The following is a 22,902-nucleotide window of genomic DNA, read 5'->3' as shown; positions in this document are numbered from 1 at the left end:
CAGAATCTGAAGCAGGCTCCAGGCTCTGAGCTGTCAGCACAGAGCCTGAGGTGGGGCTCGAACTCATGAACCGCAAGATCATGACCTGAGCCAAAGTTGGACGTTTAAATGACTGAGCCACTCAGGAGCCCCTGGGTTATTATTTTTACACATGTATCTGGCTTTCTAGTTTTTCTACCCATGTTTTCAAGAGCTAAATGGATACAGTAGATTTCATGGCTGATATAAGGCTAGTGAAGCACCAAGTCATAATTAATTTAGGCACCCAGTTGGCACAATCTCTAGAGAGCTGACCTTATCTTTGATGTATTCAAAGCAAGTTATTTTTACCCTGATGGCTAGGGAAGTACATAGCCACCTCCTCTCTTTGTTTTCTCCTTATTACAGAACCCACTGAGAGGTTTGATAGGGCAGCCACCGGGGTGCGAGGACAGTGGGGCACATGCCAAGAGAGGGTATCCTGCTTGGCAAGGCCATCCAGGGTCTCTGGGATGGCTCCGTGGCTGTGTAATTATTATTCTAAGTAGAAGAGCTGTCCTCAGCAAAGAGGTAAAGCGGAAGGCTGCTCCTTAGTCTTCCCATTTCCCTGCCCTCTACACCGCCTTGTCTGCCTCAGGTGTTCTTGAACTCTCTGTCCTTTCCTTCTAGAACCTGCTTGTAGAACTTTAATTTTCCATGAATAGAAAATGGCTGATAACCACTCACAATGCTCCCTCTCTACCACTTGGATTGGTATTTTTACAAATACCAAACTTAGGCCAAAGGGCAAGGGGCAGATTTTCAGGCCTCCGTTCTCCTGTTAAAGAAGATTGGGGTGAAGGGTGAAGGGCCCCTGAAATCATGACGCGTGAGTGGTGGATTCTGTCGGAGCACGGAGGCAGGAAGAAAGTGCACTTCTGCAGATATCACCATACCTCAGGAGTTTCTTCGACCCCGATGCCAGACTGTACCCCCACCAATGAAATCAGCCTCCCCGAGGGCAGGACTGAAATATCAGGAGTTTTGGAAGCTCTTCCTGTAACTCCTGCCCAGGCTGTTTGTGGGGGCCCCCGTGGGTGTTGGGACTCATACCATTTGGGAAATGTATCACATGTTGCAACTATTGCAAAATAGTGTGACCTTTCAGTGTGTGTGAAGTAAAATACAGCTACCTTTAAAGTTACCAGCTCTGTTTCGAGACCACCATGAAGTTTCCCAAGATTTCCTCCAGCCCCTAGGGTCTTCTCTAGCTGTTTATCTGCTGCAGTGTCTCTTGGCGAAGCCCTTAGATCGTCTTGCTACTCTCCATCCCCCCATGGCCTCCTGTGCTGGGCTGCACAGGCAGCTGCCCCCAATTCTTCCTGACAGGGCTCACAGGGCTGAGGGGCCTAGAGGAGAATAAAACTGGATGTTTTATCTTCCTGTAGAGCAGGGGTTCTCAACCCTGCAGCACTTTACAATCACCCCAGGGGCTCGATTCTGATTTAATGGGTCTGTGGCAGGGTCCATCCATTAGGGGAATTTAGAAAGCTCCTTGGGTGGTTCTAATGTGAACTCAGAGACAAGAACCAGATTTGTAAGATAAAATGAAACTTTAAAAAAAAATACAGGGGCGCCTGAATGGCTCAGTCGTTAAGCGTCCGACTTCGGCTCAGGTCATGCTCTCACCCCGTTCGAGCTCTGGGCTGACAGACAGCTCAGTGAATTCGAGCCCCGCGTCGGGCTCTGGGCTGACAGCTCAGAGCCTGGAGCCCGCTTCAGATTCTGTGGCTCCCTCTGTCTGCCCCTCCGCTGCTTGCACTCTGTCTCTTGCATTGTCTGAAAAATAAATAAACATTAAAAAAAGTTTTTTAATTAAAAATATATATATTTGTATTTTTTTTCAACATTTAAAAAACTGGTTCTAGAAGATGATGAAAGATGCTGGTCAGACAATAAACAAAATATAGAGATTATTTTTTAAATATATATTTAAATATATCTATTTTGAATATATATGTATATATATATATATTTTGAATATATATATGTATGTTTATATATATATATACACACACACTCACACACACATATATATACATATGTATTATATATTCCCCTCATCCAATACCTGGTATTTTTGAGGAGGCCAATGTGCAAGGTGGGAGATTCTTGAGCTGGATTTGGAATGTACCATCAGAGAAGGATCTTGATGTCAGTATCCCCCACTGTGTTAATTAGGGCAGCACTAGCTGCTGTTAACAAAACCCAGACCTTCAGAAATTTAACACTGGGCATTTGGTGTCCATGTAGCAGTATGGAGGGTGAAGAGATCAGAGAGGCAGCCGTCCTCTGCACACTCAGGATCCCCAATTTTTGGTTCCCCAGCGGCCCTGCGGGGAGAGGAAAGAGTGGGCGGGTCTCCGCGGGGAGGGACCCATTGGCTGGGCCTGGCCATGTGTGCTCGAGCCTCATTGGCCAGAACTCAGTCACGTGGCCTCTGCCTGTGTGAACTATTTTGGGCAGCCTCAGCCCTGGTAAGGAGCTGGAAGGCGGTGGGATGGCAGGTCCTCTTGGGTGTCTGGCGTCGGGTGCCTCCCAGAAAGGCCAGGTGTGGCTGCTCCCTTGGAAGTGCAGACTCCAGGCCTCTTAGGGGTGGGAGCCTGCAGCCGTAAGTGATTATATTAAGGGCTTGCACTCTTTTTCTTCTTTTGTCCACAGATATCGCAAACGGCACCAGTTCAGGGGGGTACCGCCCACCTCCCAGAACCAAAGAAGTCATCATCAATGGCCAGACTGTGAAACTTAAATATTGTTTCACCTGCAAGATTTTCCGGCCCCCTCGTGCCTCTCATTGTAGCCTTTGCGATAACTGCGTAGGTGAGTAGAAGCAGAGATTGCCTCTGTTCCACCTCTCGGGCAAGTGGTAAAATGTCTGTAGCTGACGGGGGAGGCTGATTTCCCTGGTGTAGACTGTGCTAAAGAGAGTCAGCATGGGTGTCTCTTTAATCCTCCGAAACTGAACAACTCAGTAATGGTTAATATTTTAAGTGCCTCCCGCCACGGAGCCCATTCACCAAGCCCAGTGTTCCCAAGTCTCTGTTTTTCCTTCTTACATCCTCCAGCACCCCCGCTGTCGGTGCAGCTCCCTGGGCCGTCTCCTGCAGGTGCACACACCCCAGAGTGGGGGTTCTTTGTTCCCTGGAGCTGCCGGATCAGCAGGCACTAGAAATGATTTTACCCCCAAGTCCCTCCATTGCCCAAAGGGCTGGCTGCACATGGAGCCCGATGTGCTTAGTGATGCTCTTCTGGGTCCTCAGAGGGGCAATGAGCTGGGGAACTGGAGGCATTTGAAGCCTCAGGAGAGAAAAAGAGGCAGAGGCCAGAAGACTTCCAGGCCTAAGTTAGGATCGTCGCTCTTCCCGGAGACCACCAAGGCCTTCCCTGTCCGTCCACTGGCTTTCTCCAGGACGGACTGGAGAAACAGGCGGAGGGAATGTGTAGCACAGAGGTCATCAGTGGTGAGATGTGGCTCTACTGCTCCACCAGCTCCGCCCCAGTGCAAGATTTTACAACGGCCGTGGGTCCCAGCCCCTTGGGATTAGTCGGCAATCACTTCCTGTCACTTCCGATGGAGAGCTGCTTGCCACACCCACACACCGTCTTCTGTCCTGGGCTGGAGCTTCTTAGAGATGAAGTTGGCAGGGAGGTGGTAGAAGTCCCAAGTCACAGGAAGGGTGATCACACAAAGGCTCTGCCCACGGGGAAAGACCCTCATTTCTCCAGCCCCATAGCCTGCCTCTAATAGAAAACGACCAAGGGTAATTCTGGGCTTTAGGCGCAGGAATCCTCTGTTAGCTCAGAACAAACCTGTTTCCCCTCAGCATCATCAATGGCCAACACTCTTTCTGAGTCTATTGGATTCCTCTTCTTGAGGAAAATGCAAGCTTATAATGTACTTCTGCTGTGCAAAGCTGTTTTCCTTTTGTCTGAAATTCACTTTATCCTAACTTTAAAAATCCACACTTTGGTGGAAAGTCCATGTTTTCCCCATCAGGCCTTGTCTTGGTTTTATTAACTTAGATGAATTACTTTTAGCCTTTGCTCTCCCAGCAGAACAGAATGGAATTTCGTTCAGTCTTTTCCCATTTTGCAAGTAGCTCGAGTTAAGAGCTGTTAATCTGGCACTGGATGGCCTAGGTACAAATATTAGTTTCGTGTCTACTTAAACTCTCTATCCCCGGTTTTCTCATCTGTACAATGGGTTGATAAGAGTAACTACTAAATGAGATGGTGGAGGGATTAAATGAATCAATATAAGGAAAACACTTAGAATAGTAGCTAGCATATAGGTTCCATAATTATCTCTGCTATTCTGTTATTACTTCTGCCCCCTTGCTATTTTTGATTGGCTTTCTCTGGATAATTTCTTCATCTACTGTGGCCCTCTGTGGGGGCGATGACCAAAACTACACCTGGTCGTCTATGTAGGGGCACACCGGTGTTCCTACAAAGACACATGACAACTGTTGTTAGTTTTCTGATCTGCTTCCTGGTGACGTCAGCCATCCCGTGCGCATCTTGAGGACACTTTTAAGCCAGAGCATTGCGATGGCTTGAATATCTGCAGGCAATAATCTGTAAGGATTCTCAGGACCCTTTCTTGGGTCATAATTTTGATATTGCATGATGGAATGTGAAATGATGGAATAGTATATAGCATACACTTTTCACATAAGCTCTTCTGTTAACTTTGCTTGCCTTCTCCTAGAGGTCCAGCGACTTATTCCACTAGGCATTTCTAGGTAGGGGGTTGTTATCTGCAAAGCCATAGAGTTTACTGGGCACCTCCTTCTCATTATCATTTATAAAAATGTTTACCCGTTTCTAGACATCTGACTGTTCATTTATTCATTTGTACCATTTGGTCCCAATCTTCTGTTTCCTCTCTCTAGGCTAGACTCCTAATCGTGGTAAGACTTCCTCCCAGCTCCTAGTGCTTTAAAATTCTCTTTGGATTATTGTAAAACACTTTCTAAAACTTCATAGAATTGTCTTTGTCATTCCCTCCAACACCCATAGGTGTTCATACATGTCCCTTAAAGAACCTGATGAATTAGATGTAAAATCCCCTTACCAAAAGTATATATCAACCTCAGTTAATGGTGTACTTCTTGCAGAGTGGAACTTTAAGGTAGTACAATGTCTTATAGAAACCAACAGCTGAGAAAATAGGAGCTATCAGTCTTTAATACCTAGGAGCCCTTCTGCAGCTTTGTTTTTTACTCTTATTTATTTATTTATATATTTGGAGAGAGACAGAGAAAGAGGCTGCAAGCAAGGGCGGGGCAGAGAGAAAGGGGGAGAAAGAATCCAAAGTGAGCTCTGCACTGACAAGGAGCTGAACCTCATGAACTGTGACATCATGACCCGAGCCGAAATCAGGGGTCAGACACTTAACCGACTGAGCCACCCAGGCGCCCCATGAAACCTTTCTGATAAATCCAAGTAACGGTAGCAATCCAGCACTCCACAATAAGCATGGTGGGGTCCTATAATCGGGAGGCACAGAACAGCAAAGGGAAAAGAGAGGAAAGGGGAAGGTTTGGGAGCGGGCTCAAGAGGGGGGAAAGTGGCCAACATCTGCCTCTCAGCATCCTTTGATGGCCCTGGGGCTGGAGTTTGGCACACCCTGATCAGGGTCCCACTGTGCAAATGACAGGTGAGATAAGTAGCATATTTGACTTAAAGCTACTCGCAGCCCTCCTGGAACAACCACACAGTGATTCACACCTACGTAGCTTCGGTTTTCCAGTTCATTGTGCTACATTTGGGCCTTTGGTGTGACCCATTAGCAGACAGTAAATTGGACTTCCTTCTGCATTTGGGAAAATAGAGTGGAAAGCAAACGTCTCCAACTGAGAAGTGTAATTGCAGAGTTTGCCACGATTTCATTTTTAGATAGAAAGTTTTTGTTGAAAGAATTCTACTTTTTGCAGCCGGGGAGAAAAATACAATGATACGCTGAAAGCCAGAGTTAGCACATGTGGCTTCCCTTCCCTTGTAATGAGCAGGTTTGGGTTGGTTCTTCCTAGGTACACAAATAAATGCCACTTTACGCTGGGAGAAGAGAGAGGAAAAAATGGAGTTTCCCAGGCAGTTCAGAAGAATAGTTTTCTTTGTTAAATGTGTTTGAAATGAGAGCAAACTTATAAAGGCTCTGTATTTTTAGTTGAGGACTGAGGGAAAGCTTTCGTGGAAAGCAAACTCTGGCGCAAATATAGAATGGGTCAGCGGGGCCTAGTAGTTGGCAACTTGACTCTAACGCGCACAGACTCGGGCCTGGATCCGGGTCCTGTCAATGGATGATATTGGTACGTGAGTAGGTTATCTGACTAACCCCCAACTGTTACCACGTCTATAAAATGGATGAGCCTAGTACTTTTCCTCATAGGTTTCTTTTAAGGATTAAGTGAAGCTGTGCCCAGCAAGGACCCAGTATAGACCTGGTGCACACTGTGGGGGGCTCAGTGCTTGCCATCAGTGTTATTGTGGATAACCAGGAAAATGTTGCCATAGTGCTCCCAAAATAACTGCATAGAACAAGGTTCATGGAGGGATAGGAATCACCTTGTTTCCCTATAATCTGGTTTGATTTATTTGACCTGCAGTCCTAGAAGTGAATATATTCTTTCTCTCTCTCATTTTGTCTCTGTTTCTGTCTCTTTCTCTCTCAAAACCTTTCCCTGTCTCTCACTAGTTCTCTTTCTCTGTTGCCATTACATTGCTTCTGCATGTACGGAACTGAGTATTTTGGTGTGTTTGTTCAGCCAAGGGATCTTTGAAGTTATAAAATATTTAAAAAAATTTTTTTCAATGTTTATTTATTTTTGAGAGACAGAATATGAGTAGGGGAGGGACAGAGAGAGAGGGAGACACAGAATTCAAAGCAGACTCCAGGCTCTGAGCTGTCAGCACAGAGCCCGACGCGGGGCTCGAACCCACGAACTGTGAGATCATGACCTGGGCCAAAGTCGGACGCCCAACCGACTGAGCCCCCAGGCGCCCCTAAAATATTTTTAAACGACCAACATCTGGGGCCATGGGGCCACTCCTGCTGTCTCTGATCCTCAGGCTCCCTCAGGTCATTATTAAAGTGAGAGTAACTGCAGGTGCTGGAAAGCCAACTGTATGCTCGGGAAGTCCTCTCAAACTCACTGTGTACATCTCAGAGCCCCAAGTCAGTCCCACATTTCAGGAAGTCTGTCCTTTGATGGGCTCTGGTCTAGTGTCAGAATTACCAGCAGCTTTCACTGGAATTAGGTATTTTTAATACAGCCTAAACCTGTAATTAAAAGGAACTTATTTGAAATTAGTTTAATCACACACTGTGGACTGGGTCGAGTTTGCTAAACGATTAGATGGCACATGCAAGCCTCTGTAAGCCTGCTCTACGTGAGTGTGTCTAGCTTTGACTAGGCAGAAGGCAGCTTAACCTGACACCCAGAGGTGGCCTCTGGAGGCAGCAGATCCCTGGGTCCCAAACCTGCTGCCCTGTCTAGGCAGGGAGGACCCTCTCTGCATTTGCAGTGACACATCTGGACGTGCTGTGAGGACAGAGAAGACGGTGCGTGAAGCCCTCAGGATGTGTCGGCCCCTGGGGAGCTCTCAGGAGGGCCAGCCTCTCTCCTCATGTGGGGGGTGCCCTGGTCCCATTTTGCTCGGTCCTTGTGTGTCGGTGCTGGCATAGGTGGCACAAAGAACCTGCAGAGCCCCCCCCCCCCCCACAGGGACTTCAGGGACTCCTGCTTTTGGTAGGGCTTTCCCACCATCTTTAAAAATCTTTATAAACTCCCTTTCTCATTTCCCTGTCTCTTTTTTTGCTGTGCTCTTTCTCTCCTGGGGGTACTACACACTCCCCGCCTCAACCCGTGGCGTCTCCCTCCCATCGATCCTTCTGCTTCCTCTGCAGTGTGGTTTTCTGAGCTCAACTGCTGATATTTTGTCTTTTGTGTACACACTGTGTGCATCAGAGCTCAGTCACTGCTTCACAGCTGGCCTCAATATTAAAAGGTTTAGAATATCTGAGATTTGGAATGTAGCTACCTTCTGGTGTGGAGTAGCATTCTGGAATTTCTCTTTGACTATTAGGGTATGGTGAGCGGGCTATTAATTTCCCACAGGAAAGGGTATCATTTGAGGGGAATGGAGAGAGAAGGCATTTGTATCTTCCCAAAAACCAAACAAAAAGGGCTTTACAGTAGTCCCCACTCCCCTACAAGTTTACAATATCTTTGATTTTCAGTCACATTTAATAAGCACCTATGTGTCAGACATTGCTAGTAGCTAGATGCATCAAAATAAAAGTCTTCAAAGATCATTGTTAAGAACAGACCAAGGAGAATTTATTATATTTATTATTTTGTAGTATGTATTATATTCATTATATTTTATATATAATAATAAAAGTCATTATATTTATTATATTGCATAAGCCCAAGAGAGTAATTTTACACTGGTAAAGAGCACAACAAACAATTCAGTCATCAACATATATGCACCAAATAACATTGTATCAAAATATATAAAGTAAAAGTTGTTAGAGAAGGTGAGGATAATTTGCTACAAACAATGCTAGTGAGAAACATTTGCATACTTCTAGTTTTAATGGTTCAGGTCAGTAAAATATAAGTAAGAAAATAAAGGATATTAATATGTAATTAATATGTGCTGAACTTTGTTTCTACAATGTATACTTAGCTTTTTCTGTGTGTGGAATATTTACAAAAATTATAATAGGCCACAAAATATTCCTAGCTTTTTAAAAACAGATGTTTGCACAGATCATATTATCTGATGACACAACAGTAAAGCTCAAAATCAATCACAAAGATATAAATACACAAACCTAACCAATTGTGATTTTTTTTTGTTAAAGAGCCTTTTAAACTTCGAATGCAAACCTAAATTCTCTGCTACTTAGAATTCTAGGGGGCGCCTGGGTGGCTCACTTGGTTAGGCGACTGACTTCGGCTCAGGTCATGATCTCACAGGGAGTTCGAGCCCCAAGTCGGGCTCTGTGCTGACAGCTCAGAGCCTGGAGCCTACTTCAGATTCTGTGTCTCCCCCCTCTCTACCCCTCCCCTGCTCACGCTGTCTCTCTGTCTCTCAATAATAAATCAACGTTAAAAAAAATTTAATTAGAATTCTAAATTTTAAACACACAAAATAGTTACCCTAAGCAGAAAAGGAATTATTTGGAAAGCTATCAGGTAGCTCATAGGAATGAAGGAGAAGCCTGAGAGGCAGGCTCAGAAACCAGGAAGAGTCAGGGAAGGCTGAGTGCAACAGGACGTCACAGGACGTGCAAGCACTGCGAGCAGAATGTTTGTTGCGCTGCCCTCCAGTTCTAGCTCTGCTGCTGCTATCAGCTTAAAACTGTGACTCTCTCTATGTGCAAGGACTCTGGGTTCAAAGATCTGGATGGGAGCACCTGAGCCTTTTTCGCTTCCACACCCAAGGAGCTAGCAAGGCAAGAGAGGCTAACTACCCACTTTCAGCTTCAATAAGGGAGGGGGGGCCCTGCCCCCCACCTATTTTGGGATCCTCCTCAAAACAGGAAGTTTACTTAGATGGTGGATGGCCAGTGAAACAAAATGTTTTTAAAAGTCTAGTACAAAAAACAAAACTGAAATTAGAAGCAAATAAATGAACATAGTATCCATCTCAAGAAGATAGGGGAAAAAATAGCAAAATAAACTTAAGAAAAACAGGAAGAAAAAAATGAATGACCTACAAAACAGAAAAATCGATGTGGTACCACTTCTAATTCTTTGGAAAATAAACAACATAAAGATAAACTTCTGGGAAGATAACAAAGTGGAAATAAGAGATTCAAATGAGACAAATATAGGTGAGTTTTTAGTTATTGGAAAATAATTGCATCAGTTTGCATATTAAATAACTTGATGCTGATTGATTTGAAAATCTCAGTGGAACATGATTTTATGGGAAATTAGTCAACGAATGAGTGGAAAACTTAGACTGCTAATAATGAAAACAGAACTTTATTAAAGAGTCACCCAAAAGAAAAATAAGATAAAAACACAGAGGGAAGCATGCAAACCATAAGAGATTCTTAAATACAGAGAACAAACTGAGGGTTGCTAGAGGGGAGGTAGGTGGGAGGTTGGGTTAAATGGGTGATGGGTATTAAGGAGGGCACTTGGGATGAGCACTGGATGTTACATGTAAGTGATGAATCACTAAATTCAACTCCTGAAACCATTATTACACTATATGTTAACTAACTTGGATTTAAATTTTTAAAAATTTAAATGTATATTTGAAATGAAAAATATTCACATTATATTATTAAATCAAAATGTTGGTTAGATATAAAAAGAAAATCATCCAAAAAAGATGCTAGAACCAAACAATTTTACTTCCTGTGCTCTGAATAGTGTTTCAGATCTTAGAGCAGCGTGGACAGCCTTTCAGTTCATTTCACCAAGACAGCACAAACCTAACACTAAAATCTGACAAAACATGAAAGAAAGAATATTCCCATTTATAAATGTATATAAAAGTCAACATGAGAACATAGCAAATTTAATCTACCAGTGTAATAAAAGAATTGATCACTCTGACATAGAAGGGGCATATTCCAAGAATGCAATTTTTTAAATGTGAATAAGTCTATTACTATATCAATAGGTTAAGGGCCAAAAGGTGTATGATCGTGACAATAAATAATAAAAAGAAATTTAATAAAATTTGACACCAGTTTCTAACTCTGAAGCTTGGTGAACCGAGATTGGGAGAAATGGCAGGCAGAATTTGGGCCCCGGTGATCTCCACAGCATTATGGGTATTACTCCCATAGTTATGTCACCTTACATGACAAAGAGATTTTGCAGATGCCATTAAGGTTACTCATTAACTGACTTCAAATAACGGGTATTATCCTGGATTATCCAAGTGGGCCCAGTGTAGTCACAAGAACCCTTAAGAGCAAAAAATAGAGATTCCAAGTAGGAGAAGGCTTCATCCTTCATTGCTGGCTTGAAGATGGAGGCAGCCAAGTGGAAAAGGTGAGAAGGAACGAATCCTGCCAACTGCACTAAGCTGGGAAGGAAGAAGACCCAAGCCCAGTGGCACCTGCACCCCCACCTTTACCTTGATCTTAGCCTGGTGAGACCCTGAGTCAAGCTCCTGACCCACTAGAATTCCAATACACTAAATCTGTGCTGTTTAAGGCCACTGCATTTGCAAGAGATAATCTGCACCCCATGTCCATTGAAATTTGTGCTGTTTAAAGCCACTGCATTTGCAAGAGATAATCTGCACCCCATGTCCATTGCAGCATTATTCACGATAGCCAAGAAATGGAAACAATCTAAGTGCCTGTCCCGGGATGAATGGGTATAGATGTGGCATAAACAATGGAATAGTATTTATCCATGAGAAAGTAGGAAATCCTGCCTTTTGCATCAACATGGACGTATCCTGAGGACATTATGCCAAGTGCAATAAGTCAGACAAAGATAAATTGTGTAGGATATCATTTATATGTAGAATCTAGAGAAGTCGTACTCTTAAAAACAGTTTAGGGGGTTGGGGGACCAAGAGAGTTGTTTAAGGTTACAAATAGACAACTAGTAGTAACTAAGTCCTAGAGATCTAATGCACAGTATAGTGAATATAGACAACAGTATTGCATTATAATAAACTTGCTAAGAAACTAGATCTTAATCCAACCACAAAGAAAAAAGCATAATTATAGGTGACAGTTGAGATGCTGACTATTGCTATGACAATCCTATTATATAAATGTATCAAGTCAATATGTTGTACGCCTTAAATTTATACAATGTTATATATCAAATATATTTTAATTAAAAATTTTCCCAGGCAGTAAATTTGTTTAAAGCCACTACATTTGTGGTAAATTGCTAGGCAGTTATAGAAAACTAATAAGAATATCCTTTAACATGATTTCAAAGATGAAGAAAGCTCACATTTCCTTTATGGTAAAACACTGGAGTTATTTTACATTAAAATTAGAAACAGATTGAGACGTTCACTATCACTGCTGGCATTTAACATTTTCCTAGCTTTTTCTGACTGATTCAGTACGATGAAAAAAATAAATATGAACTATCAAAAAGGAGCAGGTAGAATTATCCCTTCATTGTAGAGGACAAGAAAACAAACATTAAAACTAGATTTTTAAATTAAGTAGAGTTATTAGTTACCCAATCAATACATTAAAATAGGTGACCATATATCAGTTAGGAATCACAATAGCAATCAAGATACATTCTCTCCACAGTCTTCTTAATAATTTTAAACAATTTGAGGCAGGGAACAAGATAAAATAATTTAGTTCGATCAAGAGAATAAGCTAGCCGTAATAACCAATAACATTTTGGGGAAAGAACAATGCAAGGAGCCACATACTATTATTAGATGTCATGAAGTCGGCAGCCACGTACTATTATTAGATATCACTGATCCACAGACCAGTTGCAGAAAGTGAGTCAAGGACCCCTGTATGTGTGCATGTGTGCAGGTATGAATGATTTCTTCATTGTCATTTCTGAATTTTCCAAATCTCCAGTGATCATCAGAATGCACAGTTCTTGTTCAGAAAGCTCTCATAGTCTGGCGAGGAAGGCAGAGATGACCAACACAGTGGAGTCTGGCAAGTGCCATAGGGAGGGGTTTTGAAGAGCCCAGACTTCACAGTGTGATGGGTCCCTATGCCAAGTCATACAGCATTAGCAGGGGTTACTGCATTGCAGCAGGGCAGAAGGGCAGGAGGCCCAGCAGGCTGACAGTGGGACAGAGCCTCCGAAACTTGCAGGAGTGCTTGAAAGTGGTCAAAGAGACCAATCTCCTGAGATTATTGGCAACTATTTACGACTCATGTGGGGCTGCCTTTGAACTTCTGCAGTGGCCCATGGGCTGGGTTCTTCTGCTCCTCAGGGCTTCCAGCCCCTGTGTCAGACAGTCCGTTTTTTCTCAATGTCTGAAGTTTTATCCTTTCTTTTTGGTTGAATCAATAAGTCCTGTAACTAAACTTTAAAACTATCAAACGATCTAATTAATGCTTTTGGGTCTAAGCCACCAATCATGTTTTCACCTTCTCCCATTCATTGACCTCTGGAAAGTTTCTGCACGCCTCTGATCATTGTGTGCCCACCTCTGAATCAAAATGAATAAATACAGTCATGAGATCTTTTAGCTAAAAACAAACTTGGAGGTTTTTGTCTTCATGGATCATCTATTGTAGTGGCCCGAGGGTTTAATGAGTCTTGCAAAATGAAGATAAAGTCCGGGAATGTTACCATCATTGCGATGTAACTCGCATGTTGCAGGATAGTGGAGAGAGCCACAATGCAATTCACAGCTGTGCAGAAGACTGCCATGTGTTCATAAAAAGGTGTATTCATTTAAGAAGTTCAGAGCCAAATTTAGCCACCTCTGAGCAGTGTAAACAACACCTTCGGGCATTTATTTTTGGCACTCACTTATTCCTGGTTTGCTTATAAGCAGCTCAAGTCCTCTTCCGGCAAGAGATGGGGGTTTTAATTAAGTCACTCTTTATCAGTGATTCAGTGTTATTAGCTTAAGTGACAGATGACGGAATTCCAAGTAACCTTCCTGACTCACTTGACAGTAAGATGACGTTCTTTCCTGGAAGCCTTTTCACCTCCTCTATATGTCAAATTAAAACTGTTCCTGGTTGTCTCTATGCTGTTTGCTCGTCTCTTCCTACCAGCTCTCATTTCCTGTATGCCACACCTACTCCCCTTCTCCTGGGTCCCTGGCTGTCCCCAGCGTTTCTCCTGGTTCCACACCATCCTCCCTGGAGTCTTCATGCTGTAGCTTGGAGCCGCCCTTTTGTTCCAGCCAGGAATTTCGGGCAATCTCTTTCTCAACATGCTCTCCCCGCAATGAGATCCTCTTCATGGTGTTCTGCTTCCAGGAGTTTCTTTTAAAAAAGCGGGGTGGGGGGGGTGCGCTTGGGTGGCACAGTCAGTTAAGCGTCTGGCTTCTGCTCAGGTCACAATCTGGCAGTTTGTAAGTTCGAGCCCCACGTCGGGCTCTGTGCTAACAGCTCAGAGCCTGGAGCCTGCTTCAGATTCTGTGTCTCCTCCTCTCTCTGCCCTCCCATGTTCATGCTCTGTCTCTCTCTGTCTCTCAATAATAAACGTTTAAAAAAATTCAAATAAAAAAATTAAGAGTCTAGAGGTGCATTTGAGGCAGTAACCAAAATAAAACTCTACAAAGTCATCTTTCAGAAGAACTTACTTCATAACATATTTGTTATAGGCATAAGGACATGTAAGTACACGTAAAATGGACTACATGGGCCCAGGTGTCTGCATTGTAGCAAAGTTCCCAGGGGTCTCTGATTCACAGTCAAGGTTGAGAGCCAGGGGAACAGACTGGGTTCGAGCCTGAAGGTCAGGCCATCTGGAAGCCTTAGGAGTTGCTCATCTCTCACAGAGAGCAGGCCAGGCAATGAGGTTTCCCACAGCAGGCATCTGCTTCCAGAAGATTACTGCTAGGGTGATTTGCCACCTTGAAATTTTAATATGAATAAACAGCTACCATCTTTTGAGGGCTGTTGGAAGCCATGCATTATGTGTTGAAAATTCATCAATAGGGCTGCATTTCTCCTCTGACTGCTCTTAGGGCCGTCGTCTCTCTGGGTGTCTGAGGTGGATGTTGACAGAGTTTGCCAACAGGGGTAGAGGTCCACAAAGTTCATGGCCGTGCCAGGGCCCGGGGCTGGATGTTGAGAATCAAGACGAGGGATCAGACCATATCTGTAGAAGGCTTTGTAATGTAGGCATTTACAGCTAGTCCCAAAGTATGTATTCATAATAATCAGGTGTTTATTTGCATTGCCTACAATCAGAGCTGGCTTCTCGCAACAGACTGGTACATGGAAAGAGAGTGCAAAGTATTAAGATGGACTTCCTGCGCTTGAGAAGTTTTCTGCCTACATACGAGAAGTTAACTAACACCGAAAAGAAAATATGACCAGTTTGTAGCACCCAGGATATCAGATCTGACCTTAGGATGGTCATTTTAGAAGAATCCTCATAGAGGGGTGAGAGGAGAGGAAAGTCCGGAAAAATTAGCTGGCAGCCGCTCTAGGGCCCCCAATGCCATCCAAGGAGGGACCAGACTCAGCCACTAGCAATAATGCTAGAACAGGAAGTGGAGATGAGCAAAATTTGGCCTTAGGAAGACCAATCTCACATAGTATAAAGTGAATCGATGAGATGTATTAGTGAGCTACTGTCCAGTGACGCTGTATGACAAACCCCCTCCAAAATCTCCATGGCTTTTAGCAAATAGCACTTCTGTTTCTCACGTGCCTCTGAGTCGTCTGGAGCAGCTCTGAGAAACAGCTAGGCTTCGCTGCAGGCATCTTCTCCTCAAATTTGATTCCGAGGACCCAGGCTGAAGGCACCGCAGCTACCAAGGGCGTGTTCTTCTTATGGAGGGTCACCGGACAATGTGCTGGGCGCCAAAGCACACAGTATCTCTTAAGGCTTCTGCTTACAGTGTATGTGCTAAGCCTCTGTTGGCCAAACAAGGCTGATGACCATGACCGTGCCCATGATCTGTCAATGGGGCAGGGAAGGATGCTCCGCCTCAAGAGGCAGATAGGTGAATGTTTGCTGAAACTATGCCATCTGTCACTTGCAGGGAGATTTGAAGACTGAAGAAGTAACTTGAAGTTCCTTTCTAAGTTCCTTTCTAAGGTTGTATGTCTATTCATCTTTTTATAGCATGGAGCGTCTTATAGTATGCAACAGTCCGTTGTTTTCCTCACTTGCCAAGAATTGAAATTGGCCCCCAGTAATAGATTTGAGAGTTAAGGAGGCAAAGGATGAAATACACATTACCAGCCATGAAGTTTCTTCTTCCTACCTATCTGTTGCCCTACTATCTGTTGGGTGTGAAACAGTGTTGCACAAAATTCTACCCACTGTGAGTAGCAGTTGGGAAGGACTCAGCTGTTAAAGGCTGAAAACTTGGGATAGTGAACAATAACCTGTGTGCTGTCATTCTGAAAGCTTAGTACAAGTTTGTACATTAAAAAAAAAAATTAAAACTGAGAATAATTTGGTTTGTTGGAATATGTTAAGTTTTGTTTCATTCCCAAAAGGTTGAAAAGTATTTTATTTTTTTACGTTTTTTAATTTTTATTTTTGAGACAGAGAGAGACAGAGCATGAACAGGGGAGGGGTAGGGAGAGACGGAGACACAGAATCTGAAACAGGCTCCAGGCTCTGAGCTGTCAGCACAGAGCCCGATGCAGGGCTCGAACTCACAGACCGTGAGAGCATGACCTGAGCCGAAGTCGGACGCTTAACCGACCAAGCCACCCAGGTGCCCGAAAAGTATTTTAAATAAAAGACTAATTGAAATGGAAAGATTAGATTAGAAAAAGGGAAAGAAGAATAACTTCTTTAAAAATTAATCACGTTAAAAAAAAATAAGGTGCCTGTGAAAAGGAGACTATTTTATTTTTATTAAGGAAGGGAAATGAACACATAGAAACAATTTATACTAAAATAGCTCTTTGGTTTTTATGATACCATCACATATTTATAGGGGTTTTTTACTTGAGGAGGTAGTTCTATGTGTTCTCTCATCTGGTGCTCACAACCGGCCTGTGCATTATTCGGGATGGAAAGTATCACCCCCATTTGATAGGGAACTTTGGTTCAGAGAGGGGAGGGACTCGGAAATGGTCAAACAGCAAGACTCTAGTCGCCTGAACTAGAAAGCATCCTCCCAAGCCCTGTGGGAGAGCTCATAACACACAGATACAGAGCAGAGAGAAACTCAACTGAGCCTGAAGGTAAACAGCAGGTGGAGGTAAGACTTTCACGTGCAAGGGAAGACAGTAACCTTCACCCTTCCCTGGTAGAAACATGCCGTTCATCCAACAGCGCGTGCGGCTCTGTGCCTGGGCACAGGGCAGGGCTGTGGCATGCAGGGCGCGCAGAGAGGGTAGGGAGATGAGTCCCTCGTGCTCGCCAGCCTCTACAAGCTTCTGAAGGCTCCAGGATGGGTAGAGAAGGCAAGTGTCTGGCATGACCTAGTTGGGCCTGTCGCAAAGTCATAAGTAAACTCAGCATGACAGTTATTGCCCCGGGATTACTGAGAGGTTAACAAGACAGGATACATGTGTAAGTCCTTCAGATCTTGAAAAAATATCTCACGTATGCCTCTGAAGGTTATAGTACCCTCCTGAAATTGCACCACCTGAGTGTCCTAGATCTCAGCATAGCACAGGCTTTTGTGCTTTCTGTTAGATCAGGCCTTCTCCTCCTCAGGGCTCCCTGGGTCCTTTAAGATCCATGGGGAGACTTTAATGAGGTGAGCTGCGTACTTGAATCAGAAGGTACCAGCAAGCTGATGGCTTGCAGCAACTTGAGAAGAAGCAGGGAGCCCCAGACGTAAGAAAGAAGAGTTCAGTGATCTGGCCCAACAGTCTGGACGGAGCAAGCTCCCCGACAGGCTCAGAGCCATGAGGACAGGCAGAATGCCGCTTTCTCCGTGGGCCTGACTCCCTCCAAGGACAGGGCCCGACCAGGGACCAAGCGCCTTGCTTCTAGGGTTTGCTTAGAGCAGGGATTCCTGATCTGGGCACCGTGGATGGAATTCAGGAGTCCATGAACTTGGATGGGAAGAACAATTCCATCTTTATTCTCACTCACCTCAAATGAAATTTAGTATTTCCTTCAATTATGAATACAGGCAACAAACCAAGTTAAGCCGTGTTAGTTGCCAATAGAAAGCACAGACATTTTCCGATGACATCACAATTATTGCAAATACTCAGATTCACACTTACACTTGTTACTACTTCACAGTTATGGTAGTTGATAAGCTGGAGCTTCTGTTATTTGGCATATTAATAAGCATGCATTTTATTATGTCACAGTTTTTAAATTATTTTGAAAGTAATCCTTAGTATTGGTTTCTTTGTCACCTCGTGTATTTTATTAAGTTAATAGCACTTGTGGGGGTGGTGGTGCCCGGGTGGCTCAGTCCGTTAAGCATCTGACTTTGGCTCAGGTTGTGATCTCATGGTTTGTGAGTTCCAGCCCCGCATCGGGCTCTGTGCTGACATCTCAGAGCCTGGAGCCTCCTTCAGATTCTGTGTCTCCCTGTCTCTCTGCCCCTCTCCCACTAACACTCTGTCTCTCTCAAACAAATGAATAAACATTAAAAAAAATTTTTTTTTGATGTTGAAAATCCCTTCATTCCCATTGTCCTTGTCTTGATTTCTTTATACCACTGAGAAATACTGCCAAAAAAAAAAAAAAAAAAAAACCTTGGTGTAGTTAAAGAAATTAAGACCTTCCCACAAAGGATAAGATGGCATTGTCTTAAATTTGAAGCAAAGATCATTTTCCAAGTCCCGCTTGGGTTGTATAGTGGTTTGTGTCACATACCTTTCCCCTGAAAGTGGGCAAAAATACGATGGTGTCACAGAGCATGTTCTTGACTCCTATGAGTTAAATCCACAACAATATCATAACAGAGTGGTATGCCATTTACCATAGGATAAAAGTAACCAGTTTTCTACCAACCATTTTGTGCCTAAAAAACCATTGCTTATTAGCAACTGATTTATAGGTTTGTTTTTCAGTCCAATTAATTGAACCAAAAAAAAAAAAAAAAAAAAGCTTTTTTCCATCACTGATCACACTGGGGTTTTGCTGTAGCATAGGAAGTCGCCAGTGCGTGTGCCTGGGATTATTAAAATACTGCTCTCAGAGAAGCAGCAAGCTTCTAGACTAATGATCCTTCAGGGCTATACACGTAGCCACGTAAGCACTTCATTCAGCCTTTGAAGGAATATCTGCTGACTGTTGGTTGTCAGGCCTGTGCTAGGTAAGCACAGGGGTCGGGGGCAGGGGCAGCGGGGTAATGGTGAAGGTGGTTGACATGGTCCTGCCTGCAAGGAGCTTACACGTGCCTGGCAAGGAACGCAGCCATGGACCAGGGAGGTAGACAGAAAATAGGAAAGTGCAGGGTCCTGTGGGAACACACAGGAGAGGTTCCTGACCCAGAGGAGGAGCGTCCCTTCTGAGAACTACAGGAGGAGCACCCATTGTCTGGTGAAGGGAGGCGGGCAAGTAGAAAGACATGGGGGCAGGTAGGGCAGCCTGTGCAGAGGCCCAGGACAGGGGAAAGCACACCAACCCGAGGGACCAGAGGAGAAGAGGCTGACGTGGAGAGTGCAGGCGGACAGGGCTTGAATGAGAGGCAGGAGGTAAGCAGGGACCTTCCAAGCCCCCTGAGGAGTCTCCATCCTACCCCAAGGACGGTAGACAACAGAGTGACCTTATTAACTGTGTCGCAGGAAGTTCCCTCTGTCCACCTTACACACGGTGAATGGATGGATGGATGGTGACAAGACAGAGCCGAGGAGATGGATGGGAGGCTGTTGTCCCAGGGTGGGGACAGCTTCCCTTGGCCCAGGCTAGGGAATGGCCATGGAGGTGGAAAGACAATGTGGATGGATTCCAGAAACATTTCAGAGGAAGAGCCAACAGGAGTCCACGCTTCATTAAACTCATGGAGTTGGGGCAAAGGGGAATGAGTGCTCCCTTTGTCTCCTGAGAGTATGGTTATTTCCCCCACGTTAAACATTAATGCTTTTAAAGAAAAATAGAGTCCACGTATTTTAAGTGAATCGTGGCACGGTGACCTGAGTCTGTGCTGCACATAACTCGCTTTGAGTGCCTGGAAGCCTCTGGCTCTCGGTCCGGAACTCGATCTGTAGCAGCTTACACACGTGGACCCAGAAGCCACGAAAGCGGCTGCAGGCAGAGAGCCAGAGCTGCACGCGTCAAGCTGTGACTGGTTGGTTGGCGTCTGTGAAGTCAGACACAGAGAGGAAAACGAGCAAAGATGGCGGGGGAGCGCTAGGAGGTCGCGGGAAGAGAAGGAAAGAAGAGGGGGCGGGGAGGGCAGAGACGTAGCGGGCTCCAGGGGCGCTGGGGTCAGAAGCCTTCCAAGGGCTGAGGGCAGGCAGTGCTGGCACACAGACCTGCCGCCCCGGGAGCTGCCAAGGATGCTGACCACACCGAAGGGTAGGCCCCACAGTAACTGTGCCTCCGTTACCCAGAAGGCCCCCCGCTGCCAGCATGCTCGCGCCCCTCCCTTGCCAGCTCTGTACGGTTTACAGGGTGATGCCAGAAAGAGCTCTGAGCGTCGTGGTGAGTGTCATTGCTTGCCCCGAATGAGGAGTCCATTTTCAGTCCTGCTATAAGCCGTGTCTTTCCCCTATGCTGGAGCCGTGGGACGGAATACGAGGAGGAAGCCAGTCCTTCTAGAGAGCCCACAGGTGACAAGGGACCGTCCATGGGCAAAGGCCGGACTGTGGGCAAGCATGTAAGTGAGCACAGGAGGAGTGAGAGTCTTGTCTCAGGATGTCAGGGACCCTCAGAGGTGGATCCCAGCCAGACCAGGGTCCGCTCTGTCCTGGACTTTCTGCCTAAAAGTCATCAACAGCTTCTTGGAGAGAGAACTGGGAAATAATATCCTAACACCCCCTTTTAGAATTTTTGCCCGTGGGGCCCCTGGGTGGCTTAGTCAGTTAAGCATCCAACTTCAGCTCAGGTCATGATCTCACGGGTGGTGGGTTCAAGCCCCACATCAGGCTCTCTGCTGTCAGTGGAGAGCCTGCTTCAGATCCTGTGTCTCCCTCTTTCTCTGCCCCTCCCCCACTTGTGCTCCCTCTCTCTCTCTCAAAAATAAATAAACATTAAAAAAATTAAAAGTAAATAATAAACAGACATTAAAAAAAGAAAAAGAACTTTTGCCCATGACTTTGTAGGGTGAGTCCTCACATTCTCATCCCTGGGGTACTTCACATTCCCAGCGGGGTCCTTTGGTGGCATCATCCCCACGCAAGGAGAGTCCCCAGCCCCCTTACGTACTGTTGTCCACAGACAGCTGAACTGGGTCCACCTGAGACAATCTGGGTCTAGAGAGGGAAGAAGCAAATAACCTGCCCGGCCCACCAAGTCTTAGTGAGGTCACCCATTTCATGTTCTCATCAGTCACCAGGTGAGGCTGGGATGCTGGGAGGGCTCACACCCCAAATGAGAAAAGGTGGGTGAGGCTGGCCCACACCCTGAAAACAAGGACTCCCCCCGATAGACCTCTCAGAGCAGCCTTGGTCTCAGATCCTGCACTTGGCAGGAATGAGGTCTGGGTTCTGTTGTTGTGTCGGGGACAGCCATCCCTTCGTGACAAAACGTCACACTGAATGTGCAAAGCCAGGTGCCAATATGTTCATTTTAAGCAAATGACTACGTGACCCCCTGTCCCAGGGACCAGGGTTCTCCCCCCATGCAAAACCAGCCCAAGCTACTTGGGCAGCCAATTCATAATCAGAATAACAACTGATAAGCGTGGAATGAAAATATAACCACAACAGGAGGCAGAACCCTGCAGGGCCCACCCTGTGCAGCTTTCTAGATACTCGGGCCAGATACTCTCGTGGAGACCAGGAATGGTTTATAAGTGCCCTTTAGAAAAATGCTGTGCTAGAAGACGCTGATAACTTAAAATAATGCATCTAAAATCATTTTTAAAACATGTCTTTTTTATTCTGCACACACATCATTTATTTAAAAATTGTTTTCAAAAGGGACACCTGGGTGGCTCGGTCGGTTAAGTGTCCGACTTCAGCTCAGGTCACAGTCTCACGGTTCGTGGGTTCGAGCACCCGCGTCGGGCTCTGTGCCGACAGCTCAGAGCCTGGAGCCTGCTTTGGATTCTGTGTCTCCCTCTCTCTCTGTTCTTCCCTCACTCACACTCTGTGAAATAAATAGACATTAAAAAAATTTTTTTTAATTATTTTCAAAAGAGAAAGATTGTGTGTCTGATGAGACAGTTTGGAAAAGTGCATCTCTGACAATAGGAATGTCTCAATGCCAGAATTTCTGGGGCCTCCGAGGCACTTTTCAGCCTGTCCTGGGCTGGAGCCGTGGAATTCTTTGCGCACTGCACAGAGACCTAAGACTGGACCTAAGCCAGACGAGAGTGGTCTCTGGCCGCGGGTTTTATATTTATCTGGACAAGAAGTGCTTGCCTCATTTCTGCCTGTAATTGTCAAAGTGCAGCTCCTCTTAAAAAACACTTTTTTAACACCCAGGAGAGCCTCAAGCAATTATCTCATGAAAGTCTGTTTCTCTTGGTCTCACTCTCCCCACACATGTATCTTTTTGCCTTGCTGTCCCTCTTGGTGTGCGTGTGGCTCCTGGCTTTGTGTCTGGGGAATGTGTGCCCGTCTCTGAGTCAGCTCCCTTTGTCTTCCTGAAGTCTGTCTTTCCCTCCGGTTTATGGCTCCAGCTCAGACCCCTGCCCAGAGCTGTGGAGATACCCCTGTTATTCTGACACTTCCACTCGGGGAGCCCAGAGACATCCCCCATCAGGCTGCCCCACGACCCCCACCTCGCTCAGAGCCAAACTGTTTGTTGGTCACACTTAGACTGGCAAACACCTAAGAGTCACTTTTGAGTCCTTCCTCCTCTGTCCTTAGTTGACCCGTGGTGCGATTCTGTACATTTTCTCACTCGGCAGGTCCCAGCTCCAACCACTGCCCTGCCTTTGCACTGTCATGGCCAGCGACAGGCTGCCAGCCCCTCTCACCTTGACCGGGCAGGGGTCTCCTGGTGGCCTCCTCCATCCATCTCTTCTCCCCATCCAATCCACCCTCTATGACCTAGACAGAGTGTGATCACATCACCCTTCTCCTTGAAAGTGCTTTCCATGGGGCGCCTGGGTGGCTCTGTCAGTTAAGCCTCTGACTTCGGCTCAGGTCATGATCTCGCAGTCCGTGGGTTTGAGCCCTACATCCGGCGCTGTCCTGACAACTCAGAG

General features: G+C 45.3%; 1 protein-coding gene across 2 annotated transcripts in view; it reads left to right on the top strand.

Annotated features, from left to right (window-relative positions):
- The window catches only part of ZDHHC14 (zinc finger DHHC-type palmitoyltransferase 14), a 290,130-nt gene that overhangs the window by 211,582 nt on the left and 55,646 nt on the right, over positions 1-22,902 (top strand). For both annotated transcript variants that reach the window (XM_053222042.1, XM_053222041.1), the window contains exon 3: positions 2,680-2,838. In XM_053222042.1, the coding sequence (XP_053078017.1) occupies positions 2,680-2,838 (159 nt within the window). The remainder of the gene's footprint in view (positions 1-2,679; positions 2,839-22,902) is intronic.

The sequence above is a fragment of the Acinonyx jubatus genome, chromosome B2 (assembly GCF_027475565.1).
Source record: "Acinonyx jubatus isolate Ajub_Pintada_27869175 chromosome B2, VMU_Ajub_asm_v1.0, whole genome shotgun sequence".
NCBI lineage: Eukaryota > Metazoa > Chordata > Mammalia > Carnivora > Felidae > Acinonyx > Acinonyx jubatus.
This window is presented reverse-complemented; position numbering and strand designations above follow the sequence as displayed.